A 14845-nucleotide genomic window follows, 5' to 3' on the forward strand; every position below is an offset into this window, starting at 1 on the left:
TGATGATGTCCTAGAGGTCCCTTAAACTGTTCTCATTTCTTTTCATTCTTTTTTCTGTTTTTCTGTTCAGTGGCAGTGATTTTCACTATTTTTTCTTCCAGCTCACTGTTCTCCTCCTCTGTATCATTTAGCCTAATTTTGATTCCTTCTACTGTATTTTTCATTTCAGTTATCGTAACCTTCACCTCTGTTTGGATCTTCTTTATATTTTCTAACTCTTTGTTAAAATCTTCTAACTTCTCACTCTGTGCATCGATTCTTCTCCCAAGTTCTTTGATCATCTTTATGATCATTACTCTGAACTCTTTCTCAGGTATATTGCCTATCGCCATTTTACTTAGCTGTTCTTCTGGGGGGTTATCTTTTTCCTTCATCTGAAACGTGCTCCTCTGCTTCCTCACCTTTTTTCGAAGTTACTATTTTTATGTATGTGATAGGTTAGTTGCCTTTCCCAAACTTGCAAACATGGCCTTCTGTAGGAGATGTCTTATATGTCCCAACAGTGCACTCCCTTGTTTTCACTAAGCTATATGTTCTAGGGATTTCCCTTAAGAGGGCTTTGTGGGTATTTCTGTTGCAGTGGGCTGAGTATGTGGGGCGTCCGGTAGTTTTGGTTGGCCCTCTGGCCTGGTTGTTTCCCAGGTCCTAGCTTGTGTGTATGCTGCTGGGTGCTGTTTAATGGGGCCTCATCATGAGGTGGCTCACTGCAGAACTGTATGGGGTCCTAGGGCTGGTGCTATCTCCCTGGTGGGCTGAGTCAGGGTCCTGAAGATTCTGTGGTTGTTGCTTGCCCACTAGTAGGTGAAGCCAAGTCCTGGGGCTAGTGTCAGATTACTGGCAGGCAGAGCCAGTTCCTAGAGTCAGGGATCACAGAGCTCATTTTAGATCATTTGTGCTGGTGGGTGATGGTTCCTGACACAGTTTGGTATTGGGTGCGGGGTGTCCCAAAACTTGCATTGGCCTGTTAGTGCACTGGTCCCAGGGGAGTGTCTGGCCTGCTGTGAGTGGGCTGGTTTCACAGGCTGTGAGATCATAGTTTTCTTGCATGTGGTGTCTGCCCCCTGGTGGGTGAGACTGGTCTAGTGGCTAGTACAAGCTTCCTGGAAGGAAGTGCCAGTGCTTTCCCACTAGTGAGTAGAGATGTGTCGTGATCCTCTGGTGGGCAGCAGCATACCTAAGGGCATGTCTAGAGGTAGCTATGTGCTCAGGAAATCTTTAGGAGCCTTTCTGCTGATGAGTGGGGCTGTGTCCCTGCCCAGTTAGTTGTTTGGGCTGAGGTGTCCCAGCAGTGATGCCAACAGGGTTTTGGGTGGGGCCAGGTCTTGGCGTTAATGAACCACAATGGCACCCACCAGCAGTAGTGTTCATGTGGTAAAATGTTCCCAAATATGGCTGCCACAGTGTCTATGTCCCTCAGGTGAGCCTCCCCACCCCCCACTTCTCCAGGAGACTCTCCAAGACCAGAAGGTATATCTGGCCCAGGCTCTGATTAAATTATTGCTTTTGCCCAGAGTTCTGGTGTGCATGAGATTTTGATTGTTCCCTTTGAGAGTGAAGTCTCTATTTCCTTTGGGCCTCTCGAAATTAAGCCCCATTGGAATTCACAGCAAATGCTCTGGGGGATCATCTTCCTGGTGCAACACCCCTTGTCTGGGGGGTCTGATGTGGGGCTCAGAACTCTCACTCCTGTGGGAGCACCTGTACGATATAATCATTCTCCATGTTGTGGGCTGCCCACCTTGGGATATAGGATTTGATTATATCTTAAGTCAACCCCTCCTACTCATCTCATTATGGTTCCTCCTTTATGTCTTTAGTTGTAGAAGATCTTTTCTGGCAGGTTCCAGTCTTTTTAAGCGATGGTCATTCTGCAGATAGTAGTGATTTTGGTGTGCTCATGAGAGGAGTTGTGCTCAGGGTCTTTCTACTCCACCGTCTCAGACGCCTTCTTACTGGTGTCCTTATAAAGTCTGAAAATTTGGACACAGAGACTGTCATGTACACAGGGAGAGTACCATGTGAATATTATGCTGCCACAAGCCAGAAGCTAGGAGAGAGGTATTCATGGCCCCACCAAAACTTTGATCTTGGGCTTCTAGTTTCCAGAACTAAGGTAATAAATTTCTGTTGTTCAAAGCACTCATTCTGCATTAATTTATTACAGTAGCCCTAGAAAACTAATACAGCCTGTAATTCATTGTAATTAAACATTAATTGTCTGTAAGGCAATAGTAGATGATGAGCTAAAGCATTCTAAAACTACTCATAGCAACCACAAGCCAAGCAGTTTTATTTAACATATACATGTTTATTATTTACCATTGACTATTCTGAGTACTTTGTAAATATTAATCAGTATGTATCCAAATAGCAATACTATTAGGTAGGTTTATTTATTATTTCCATTTTAAAGGTGTGGAGTCAAGTTTGGTCATGCCATCTAATTCCCAAGAGTAGGAAAACATTCAAGCAAACATTACATGACAGTGCAGAGATTCTTGGGCCTGATATATAAGAATTTCCTGAGGGTTTCCCATAACACATGTACACATGTGCAGTTTTTAGGAGTCCATTTTTGGTAAGAATGAAAGATGTAGGAAAAGGACATACCTAAGGTGAGACCACCCATGTTCTAGTCCCATCTCTATGTTTCCTTAGCCATAGACCTTGGACACATCACTTAACTTTTTTCAGTCTCCATTCTTATACTTGCTCAAATTAAGTGGGTTACTGTAAAATTAAATCAGAGGCTATATTTAAAATTGAAAATAAACATCAAAAAAGGAATGAAGTCTCTAATGCATAATTTGCCCTGAAGACTTTCATTTTTTGAAGGAGTATTCCCTCAATACCCCCAAATAAATGTATTAATTTCTATACTGTTTGTGAACATTTGCATATAAGAAACCATTTAAATTATTTACAGTATACTTAAAAGGCTTTGACAACATCTTACTGGAATACAAGATACACATGCAATCGAGTTTCAGTAGGATAAAAAATTGATGTGAAGTTCTAATTCATGATGATTCATATTGGATAAGTATAAAACCAACCAGGTCTTTAAGCAAAGCTTTAGATTCACACTTACAGATTCAACTCTGTATTAATCTCAGGACTCTTCTTTAATTCACTGATAGCATAGCACTTTAAATGGGAATGATATTAATTAGAATGATAGTGAATATAATCGGGTTGGATAAGAAAGGATCATGGTTGATTCTTTTCACCTAAGTCCTAGCATGAAGTAGGTGTAAGCCTAGAGCACACCTCAAGCATATGAAAAGAGATGGCTGAAACTGATCTTTTACAGGATCTGGTATATTAGTCAAGGTTAATAATGCTAGCTGCTATAATAATCTTCAAATCCCAGTCCATTAACTATGTAAAAATTTATTTCTTGCTCACATGATAGATCTGGGGCAGGTTAGCTGTCTTCTGAGCAGTCCTGTTGCAAAAGAGACTTTGGAACACAGGTTCCTTCTGATTTCATCATCTTTGACACGTGGCCTTCATGGTAGTAGGGGAAAGAGTAGAGAGAGGACTGGAGAATCACAAGGGCTAGGTTCACATTCCAGTGATCATAACTCAGTTGTGTGGTCTTGACCTGACTAGACCCTGGTCATTCCCTTTTCGTTCTCTGTTGTAATCATACTGGACCTTCTTAAGTGCCCCAAATGTGCTATGCCCTTCTTTCTCTCTGGGGCTTTAAGCTTTTCCTTCACTCATCTTGGAATACTTCCCTTGCCATATTCCAAGAACTATTACCTTTTTCAGTATAATGGACAGCCTGCAGGACATGTTGCTTCAGCTGAATGCTATTATCTTGACAAGGAATTCTTACACATTGTTCAGTTCATGGGGAAGTTTACAAAGACAAATTCTGATAATGTGTGTCTGAGACATTTTGCCAATTTACGTCTTCTGCACATTTTTGGATTGGGTTGTTTGTTTGTTTTTAATATTGAGCTGCATGAGCTGTTTATATATTTTGGAGATTAATCCATTGTCCGTTGATTGATTTGCAACTATTTTCTCCCATTCTGAGTGTTGTCTTTTCATCTTGTTTATGGTTTCCTCTGCTGTGTAAAAACTTTGAAGTTTCATTAGGTTTCATTTGTGTATTTTTGTTTTTATTTCCATTATTCTCAGAGGTGGATCAAAAAAGATATTGCTGTGATTTATTTCAAAGACTGTTCTTCCTATGTTTTCCTCTAAGAGTTTTATACTGTCTGGTCTTATATTAAGGTCTCAAATTCATTTTGAGTTTTGTTTTTGTGTATGGTGTTAGGGAGTGTTCTAATTTCATTCTTTTACATGTAGCTGTCCAGTTTTCCCAGCACCACTCATTGAAGAGACTGTCTTTTCTCTATTGTATATCTTTGCCTCCGTTGTCATATATTAGTTGACAATAGGTGTGTGTGTTTATCTCTGGGCTTTCTATCTTGTTCCATTGATCTATGTTTCAGTTTTTGTGTCAGTACCATATTGTCTTGATTACTGTAGCTTTGTAGTATAGTCTGACATCAAGTAGTCTGATTCCTCCGGCTCTGTTTTTTTTCCCAAAAAAACTGCTTTGGTTATTTGGGGCCTTTTGCAGCTCCAAACAAATTTTAAGATTTTTTGTTCTAGTTCCGTAAAAAATGCCATTTGTAATTTGATAGGGATTGCATTGAATCTTTAGATTGTTTTGGGTAGTATAGTCATTTTCACAATATTGTTTCTTCCAATCCAAGAACATGGTATATCTCTCCATCTGTTGGTATCATCTTTAATTATTTTCATCAGTGTCTTATTGTTTTCTGCATACAGGACTTTTGTCTCCCTAAGTAGGTTTATTCCTAGGTATTTTATTCTTTTTGTTACAATGGTAAATGAGAGTGTTTCCATAATTTCTCTTTCAGATTTTTCATCATTAGTGTACAGGAATGCAAGAGATTTCTGTGCATTAATTTTGTATCCTGCAACTTAACAAATTAATTGATTAGCTCTAGTAGTTTTCTGGTGGCATCTTTACGATTCTCTATGTATAGTATTATGTCTTCTGCAAACAGTGACACTTTTACTTCTTCTTTCCCAGTTTGTATTCCTTTTATTTATTTTTCTTCTCTGATTGCTGTGGCTAGGACTTCCAAAACTATGTTGAATCATAGTGGAGAGAGTGGACATCCTTGTCTCATTCCTGATCTTAGATGGAAATATGTTCAGTTTTTCACCATTGAGAATGATGTTTGCTGTGGGTTTCTCGTATATGGCCTTTATTATGTTGAGGTAGTTTCCCTCTATGCCCATTTTCTGGAGAGTTTTTATCATAAATAGGTGTTGAATTTTGTCAAAAGCTTTTTCTGCATCTATTGAGATGATCATATGTTTTTTTTTTTCAATTTTGTTAATAGGGTGTATCACATTGATTGATTTGCGTATATTGAAGAATCCTTGCATCCCTGGGATAAATCCCACTTGATCATGGTGTATGATCCTTTTAATGTGTTGTTGGTTTCTGTTTGTTAGTATATTGTTGAGGATTTTTGCATCTATATTCATCAGTGATATTGGTCTGTCATTTTCTTTTTTTTGTAGTATCTTTATCTGGTTTTTGTATCAGGGTGATGGTGGACTCATAGAATGAGTTTGGGAGTGTTCCTTCCTCTGCAATTTTTTGGAAGAGTTTGAGAAATGATGGGTGTTAACTCTTCTCTAAATGTTTGATAGAATTCACCTCTGATGCCATCTGGTCCTGGACTTTTGTTTGTTGGAAGATTTTTAATCACAGTTTCAATTTCATTACTTGTGATTGGTCTGTTCATATTTTCTCTTTCTTCCTGGTTCAGTCTTGGAAGGTTATACCTTTCTAAGAATTTGTCCATTTCTTCCAGGTTCTGCATTTTATTGGCATAGAGTTGCTTGTAGTAGTCTTTTAGGATGCGTTGTATTTCTGTGGTGTCTGTTGTAACTTCTCCTTTTTCATTTCTAATTTTATTGATTTCAGTCCTCACCCTCTTTTTCTTGATAAGTCTGGCTAATGGTTTATCAATTTTGTTTATCTTCTCAAAGAACCAGCTTTTAGTTTTACTGATCTCTGCTATTGTTTTCTTTGTTTCTATTTCATTTATTTCTTCTCTGATCTTTATGATTTCTTTCCTTCTGCTAACTTTGGGTTTTGTTTGTTCTTTCTCTACTTCCTTTAGGTGTAAGTTTAGATTGTTTATTTGAGATTTTTCTTGTTTCTTCAGGTAGACTTTTATAGCTATATACTTCCGTCTTAGAACTGCTTTTGCTTCATCCCATAGGTTTTGGATCATCGTGTTTACATTGTCATTTGTCTCTAGGTATTTTTTGATTTCCTCTTTGATTTATTCATTGATCTCTTGCTTGTTTAGTAACATATTTTTTAGCCTCCATGTGTTTGTGTTTTTTACATTTCTTCCCCCTGTAATTCATTTCTAATCTCATAGCATTGTGCTCAGAAACGATGCTTGATATGACTTCAATTTTGTAACATTTACTGAGTCTTGATTTGTGACCCAAGATGTGATCTATTCTGTAGAATGTTCCATGCGCACTTGAGAAGAAAGTGTAATCTGCTGATTTTAGATGGAATATCCTATAAATATCAATTAAATCTATCTGGTCTATTGTGGCATTTAAAGCTTCTGTTTCAGTATTTATTTTCATTTTGGATGATCTGTCCATTGGTGTAAGTGAGGTGTTAAAGTCCCCCACTATTATTGTGTTACTGTCGATTTCCTCTTTTATAGCTGTTAGCAGTTGCCTTATGTATTGAGGTGCTCCTGTGTTGGTTGCATATATATTTAAAATTGTTATACCTTCTTCTTGGATTGATCCCTTGATCATTATGTAGTGTCCTTCCTTGTCTCTTGTAACATTCTGTATTTTAAAGTCTATTTTATCTGATATGAGTATTGCTACTCTAGCTTTCTTTTGATTTGCATTTGCATGGAATATCTTTTTCCATCCCCTCACTTTCAGTCTATATGTGTCCCTAGGTCTGAAGTGGGTCTCTTGTAGACAGCATATATATGGGTCTCATTTTTGTATCCATTCAGCAAGCCTTTGTCTTTTGGTTGGAGCATTTAATTCATTCATGTTTAAGGTAATTATCGATATGTATGTTCCTATGACCATTTTCCTAATTGTTTTGGATTTGTGTTTGTCGATCTTTTTCTTCTCTTGTGTTTCCCACCAAGAGAAGTTCCTTTAGCATTTGTTGTAAAGCTGGTTTGGTGGTGCTTAATTCTCTTAGCTTTTGCTTTTCTGTAAAGCTTTTGATGTTTCCATCAAAGTTGAATGAGATCTTTGCAAGGTAGAGTAATCTTGGTTGTAGGTTCTTCCTTTTCATCACTTTATGTATACCATGCCACTCCCTTCTGGCTTGTAGAGTTTCTGCTGAGAAATCAGCTGTTAAACTTATGGGAGTTCCCTTGTATGTTACTTTTCATTTTTCCCTTGCTGCTTTCAATAATTTTTCTTTGTCTTTAATTTTTGCCAGTTTGATTACTATGTGTCTCGGTGTGTTTCTCCTTGGGTTTATCCTGTACGGGACTTGCTGCACTTCCTGGACTTAGGTGTCTATTTCCTTTCCCATGTTAGGGAAGTTTTCGACTCTAGTCTCTTCAAATATTTTCTCTGGTCCTTTCTCTCTCTCTCTTCCTTCTGGGACCCCTATAATGGAATGTTGTTGTGTTTAATGTTGTCCCCGAGGGCTCTTAGGCTGTTTTCATTTCTTTTCATTCTTTTTTCTTTATTCTGTTCCACAGCACTGAATTCCACCATTCTGTCTTCCTGGTCACTTATCTGTTCTTCTCCCTCAGTTATTCTGCTATTGATTCCTTCTAGTGTAGTTTTCATTTCAGTTATTGTATTGTTCATCTAAGTTTGTTTGTTCTTTAATTCTTCTCGATCTTTGTTAAACATTTCTTGCATCTTCTCAATCTTTGCCTCCATTCTTTTTCCGAGGTCCTGGATCATCTTCACTATCATTATTCTGAATTCTGTTTCTGGAAGTTTGTCTATCTTCACTCCATTTAGTTGTTTTTCTGTGGTTTTATCTTGTTCCTTCACCTAGTACATAGCCCTCTGCCTTTTCATCTTGTCTATCTTTCTGTGAATCTGGTTTTTGTTCCGCAGGCTGCAGGATTGTAGTTCTTCTTTCTTCTGCTATCTGCCCTCTGATGAATGAGGCTATCTAAGAGACTTGTGTAAGTTTCCTGATGGGAGGGACTGGTGGTGGGTAGAGCTGACTGTTGCTCTGGTGGGCAGAGCTCATTAAAACTTTAATCCACTTGACTGTTGATGGGTGGAGCTGGGTTCCCTCCCTGTTGGTTGTTTTGCCTGAGCAACCTAACACTGGAGCCTACTTGCCTCTTTGATGGGGCTAATGGCAGACTCTGGGAGGGCTCACACCAAGGAGTACTTCCCAGAACTTCTGCTGCCAGGGTCCGTATCCCCACTGTGAGGCACAGCCACCACCGACCTCTGCAGGAGGCTCTCCAACACTAGCAGGTAGGTCTGATTCTGTCTCCCCTGGGGTCACTGCTCCTTCCCCTGGGTCCCGGTGCACAGACTAATTTGTGTGTGCCCTCCAAGAGTGGAGTCTCTTTTTCCCCCAGTCCTTTTGAATTCCTGCTATCAATTCCCACTTGGCTTCAAAGTCTGATTCTCTAGGAATTCCTCCTCCTGTTGCTGGACGTCCAGGTTGGGAAGCATGACCTGGTGCTCAGAACCTTCATTCCAGTGGTGGAGTTCTGTGATATAAGTGTTCTCCAGTCTGTGAGTCACCCAACGAGCAGTTATGGGATTTGATTTTACTGTGATTGTGCCCCTCTTACCATCTCATTATGGCTTCTCCTTTGTCTTTGGTTGTGGGGAATCTTTTTGGGTAGGTTCCAGTGTCTTCCTGTCAATGATTGTCCAGCAGCTAATTTTGATTCTGATGTTCTCACAAGAGAGAGTGAGAGCACGTTCTTCTACACTGCCATCTTGGTTCCTCCCCCAGCAATTTTTCATTTAACATAATTCCCTACAAGTTTACCTAATATTTTGCCTAAATCAGTAGATGATTTCTTTGTATTGCTGAATAGTATCTCATATTTGGTTTAACCATTCACCCACTGAAATACGTCTAGATTGTTTCCAATGTTTGGCTATTATGAATATGTCTTTATTTCTAGTTTTATTCCATGTGGTCAGAGAACATATTCCATATAATTTGAATTTTAAAAATTTGTTGTGGTGTTTTTTTCATGGCCTACAATATGGTCAATCTTATTGTATGTTACACAGGTTCTTTGAAAAACATGTAGTCTTCTGCTGTTGGGTACATCACCCTCTATCTGTAAATTAGATCTTATTTGGTGATTTTGTTGTTCTGATCTGTATCAGTTTCCTGTGGCTACTGTAACAAATAACCACAAACTGGGTAGTGTAAAACAACAGAAATTTATACTTTCACAGCCCTAGAGGTCAGAATCTAAAATCAAAGTGTGGACAGCTCCTTGCTCTTTCCACAGTATCTGGAGGAGAATAGGTTTCTTGACCCTTCTAGCTTCTGGTGGCTACTGACATGCCTTGGCATTTCTTGGTTTGTGATTGCATCACTCCAATCTTTGTCTCTGTTTTCACACTGTCTTCTTGTGTGTGTGTGTGTGTGTATAATCTCCCTCTGCTTTTCTCTTATAAGGAGGACACTTGTAATGAGAATCATTAGTGTTATAATTTTTTTGCAATCATCACATGTGATTTAGACAGCTTATGAGGAGTAGGATAATCTATTGTATTTACCAGTATTTTTAGTATTTCCATCCTTTTCTTTTTTCCCTTCTTGATGCTCCTTAGAACATTATTTCTCTTAGTTCATTCAATTTTAAGATCTTTCTTTAGCTGTTCTGTTAGGGCAAAGACTTTTAGCTTTCCTTCATTTGCAGATGTCTTTATTCCCCCTTCATTCTTGAAGAGTAGTTTCCCCAGACATAGAATTCACAATTTACACTTCTTTTCTTTCAATATCTGAAAAAATGTACTACTTTCTTCTGACCTCCATAGTTTCAGATGAGAAATCAACTGCCATTCAAATTAGTATTCCCTATAAGTAATGCATCTTTTCTCTGTGACTGTTTTCAAGATATTTTCTTTGAATTTAGTTTTCAAAATTTAATTATATGTCTTGAAATGGATTTCTTTGGTTTTATCCTACTAGAGATTCACATAGCTTTTTGATTCTGAGCGTTTATATCTTCTATCAGATTTGAGACACTTTCAGCCATTATTACTTCAAATGCTTCTAGGACTCCCATGATATGAATGTTGGATTTTTTGTTATTGTGGTACAGGTCCCTGAAGCTCTGTTTATTTTTTTCAGTCTATTTTCTTTGTTCAGATTGAGTAAATTCTATGGAACTATCCTCACTGATTCTATCTTCTGTCAGCTCCATTCTATTTTTTAGCCCATTCTCCTGTATTATGCTTACCAATTTATGAAATCTGGTAGATTTAAAGACAGTTTATTTTCATCATGTCTTATGCTATTTTATTAAAATTTTAATATAATTTAGAATGCAATAAAACCTTAGGGGCATGTTTTAATTTAATGTAGTTTTTCACAAATTTGTCTCCTCTACATAAAAATACATAGTTCCTGTAATAGTTGTGCATACTGCTAAATCAGTAAATGCAATCATGGTGAATATCTGAATTTATAATTATAATAAAGCAAAAACAATTCAAGAAAACTAATTTATATTATTTTCCAATTAGGCTAGACCTGCATTTATGACAGAGACACAAATGCTCCAGTGATATTTGCCCAATTATAAATAAGGAAAAAATTCATTGATGAAAAATATTCTAAAATTAAGTTATGTACTATGTATATTATGGTTTCTCTTTCATGAATTTTTTTCTGTAATGTAAGAAGTAATTGATTATTTTATTCTCTCAGGCTCTGCTGATTCAGAGACTTCAAAAAATGAACTAATGCCATATATAAATCAAGAATATATTTATGTTTTGTTTTTTTGAGGTGGAATATAATATATTGCATTCAGCTTCTTTGTAAATTAAAGAAAAACACTCTTATTCATTACACATAGCAAATAATGTATAATATTGTTTATGCCTGTATACATATACTGACTTCATACTAAAAATAAAAAGGGAGGTGAAAGCAAAGGTGGAAAAGAAAAAGTCCATTTGTGGTCATAAATGTGGAGATTAATACATAGGGAAAAAAGAGAAAGAAAAAGAAAAAGGAAACACCAGTGAGGAAGATGAAGGAAACCAGTGATGAGAAAGAAAGCCAGGCAAGCAGGAGAGATAAAGACTGAATGAAGATACCATACTGGAAAAAAAAAAAAAGAGTAAGTCCAAAGAACAAAGAGGAGAAGGGAGAAGAAAGTAAGATGTAGAAGAAAAAGAAAATAATTAGAAAAAAATCTGAGGAAAAAAAGGGAGAGACCAGATAGAGGTCTAAATCTACGAATATCAGAGGTTTGCTTTTACCTTAAATCATAAGAAAAAAAAATTAAAGTACTAATTTTTAAACTATGAGGTTGTACATTATGTGTATCTTCTTTATTACACTTATAATATTCTAACAAGTATATATCATTAGCAAACCCCTCCCCCCAAAAAGAATATCAGGCATGTATGTAATAATCTGGAAATACTTTTTAGGACAATTACTTTCTTTGTATTCAAACTATAGCCTGTGGTCTTTTGAGAGCCCACCTTAAATTGGGAATTGAAGGGTCTTCTTCATTCTATTCTATGGGCTATATAGATTTGGCCCTCCCTTCCATACTGTGATAACTTTGAAAAGAGTAACCTTGTTTTATCTTTTTATGCTTATCATCCAGAGCAGTACTAGTAAATAGCAAACACTCAATAAACACTTCAATGAATAAATGAGAGTATTATGTAAAAAATGCTGAACACTAGCAGAATCTTTATATAAAAAAGCAAACATTTCATTTCATTAAAAATATAACATGAAGCAGGGATTCAATGTTATTTCCTTATGTAGACTAGATCTTGGTAAATGGTGCAGGGGGAACAAAGTAAAACATTTGCAGGCTTACAAATCCAAATCTCTTCAGTTTTATGCCATATTTGTTCTATGCTTCCAATTTCATCAACTAGCCTAACTACTTCATGCTATGAAGAACAAAAGAAAATAAATGTATTGAACACATTCCATGTAGTTGGGGGAAAGTGACATAAATAAAACTGATGCACAGTCTCAGTTGGTCTACTTATAGGCTGTTCTCTCCAGGTAATTACAACTAGCTTCCTCTCCAGATGTGCTGAAATATCTTATCCTAACCCAAATAACTATATTTGCATAACCATATCCTAAGTCTTCCTTCCTTCCCTACTGGTGCTTATCCCCTCTGAGTGTTCCTTGGGGAACCAAGCTAAAATAGCATAAACCAGTGTTCATGAAGTTTTTCATTAAACATCAGTTCTCAAATTCTCCAGTCAAATAGTACAGAAAGGAGGGATAGATTTAAATTACTACATCTTCAGATTCTTTATCTTATTAACTGAATTCCTTTAATACTGTCCCAACTTGGAGGGCTATTTTTAGCTTATATTGAACATGCTAGTTGATTGTTATTTTCTGGTAATACTGGCTTAATGACATCTAGTTTAATTTTTTATTTTTAAGAACAAATGAATTGTCAACTAATCTAGTCAGTGCAAAATCTAATATATTTTCATAGGACTACAACTGGTGAAAAATGACTTACATAAGGGTAAACAATTATTTGTGTTCATTTAGTCTCCTGAGTATATACTCTTCTGAGTATTATTTTAATGACAGTTAAAGGCAGTTATATTGACAGATGGATTTATCCTAATTCTACTCTAACTAAGCAGGTTGAAAGTTTTTGAACTGGCTCATGAACCAGTTTCATGATGTACCTGGGTGCAATTTCATTTTGAATGAAAATGTTTTGCTGTTTCATTTCTCATTGATCTTCCCTCCTTTCCATTTGATCATTGTGTTAAGAAAGTGACCAAGTGGGAAAAAATAACAAATGTTTCTATTTAGAATCATAACTTATATTGGCTATAAATCACATTTAAATTTGCCTATATGAATGCAGAAATTCAATAGAGCTAATTTCTTGTTCTTCCTCTCCGTCAGACAATAAATTAAGTTTTGTGAACCTACTATGTGAATAGTGCTGATCAATATTCTGTGTTAATTTTGCAGGTGATGGAAGTTAAAGGACAAATGATCCATGTCTCAGAATCAAATTCTATTTTATTCTTGGGTTCTCCATGTGTGGACAAGTTGGATGAACTCATGGGACGAGGGCTGCATCTCTCAGACATCCCTATCCATGATGCTACCAGAGATGTAATTTTGGTTGGTGAGCAGGCAAAGGCCCAAGATGGCTTGAAGAAGAGGATGGATAAATTAAAAGCAACTTTAGAAAGAACTCACCAGGCCCTAGAAGAAGAGAAAAAAAAAACAGTGGATCTTCTATATTCTATTTTCCCTGGTGATGTAGCCCAGCAATTGTGGCAAGGGCAGCAAGTGCAAGCCAGAAAGTTTGATGATGTCACCATGCTCTTTTCAGACATTGTTGGCTTCACAGCCATATGTGCCCAGTGTACCCCCATGCAAGTAATCAGCATGCTGAATGAACTGTACACAAGATTTGACCACCAATGTGGATTTTTGGATATTTATAAGGTAATGGGGTTTAGTTACTTATATATAAATATTTTTTAGTAGTAAATTGTCATCTTCATTAAATTACAAGCATACAGTCTATTTCTCTTTTAAAACTTGATAGTAAATGGTGGATAATTTTAATTTAGAAGTATCAATATTTATACAGAATACAAGTATTTCTGCTCTATGAGTAAACTTTCATTATGAGTTGATTTATACTATTGACATAGCTAACTGTGAATCATGATATTGCTCAGTAAGGAAAAATTCTATAGAACTAGTACTCTAAATTCATTATTATCAAAAATAAATAAATAAACTTGCTGAAATCTAGGCAACTTTTAACCATATAATTAGTTTTTCCTAAAGAGTAGGATTATGATATAAAGTAAAAGTTTTATATTGGCAGTTAAAAGGAAACAGCAATTTATGTTAAAACATGCATATCATTGTGAGTTAAATCATGGTTAATCGGTATCTTGCTCTTCACTGTCAATTAATTGAGGTCCCTCTAATTCTGAAAGAATACATGTAAATATTCTAGCTATTGTCCAAATAACCAATGGTTTTTAGTGTAAGCACCTTAATTTTCCAAGCTACTTAATGGAAGAGTTTTGAAAATGTATACAAGTCACCATTTGTTAGTCTAATTTGGCGAGCTCCTTATTAATTTCTTATTAAAATTATAGCAATATTTTGAGTGATTCAGCTTCATGTCTATGTAATGAATAACTGTAACTTTACATAAAATTTCACATGGATTGCAAAATGTCAGGGTGAATGGCTTTTTTTTTTAATATGGAGGACAGCAATTACTTTTAGTACAAACAAACTAGTGAATTTTAGATTTTTTTTCTTCTTTACTAATCATCTAGACTTCTACTTCTTTCATAGTATGATCCACACATAAACAGATTCATAAAGAATCTGTTTCACAATTTAGTTTCATATTATGATCCAGAGGGTGTTTTCATTAAGGTGTATCTCCTTTATGGAAAGATATTCACTAGTTCCATTATGTATGATATACAACCAATGTTAAATATTTTAGAAAGCCTCTTCTGAGTGGTAAACACTCAGTGTGACATATGTATGAGGGATTTGCTTTGTTATACAAAATAAGAGTTTTTATAAATTATA

General features: G+C 36.3%; 1 protein-coding gene across 1 annotated transcript in view; it reads left to right on the plus strand.

Moving 5' to 3' along the window:
* Nucleotides 1-14845, plus strand: part of GUCY1A2 (guanylate cyclase 1 soluble subunit alpha 2) — a gene marked incomplete at its 5' end in the record, with an annotated part of 408577 nt that overhangs the window by 185748 nt on the left and 207984 nt on the right. Inside the window, one exon of the mRNA XM_082627462.1 lies at nt 13238-13723. Within this exon, the coding sequence (XP_082483588.1) occupies nt 13238-13723 (486 nt within the window). The remainder of the gene's footprint in view (nt 1-13237; nt 13724-14845) is intronic.

Source organism: Mesoplodon mirus (genome assembly GCF_964341445.2).
Source record: "Mesoplodon mirus genome assembly, chromosome: 7".
Lineage (NCBI taxonomy): Eukaryota > Metazoa > Chordata > Mammalia > Artiodactyla > Ziphiidae > Mesoplodon > Mesoplodon mirus.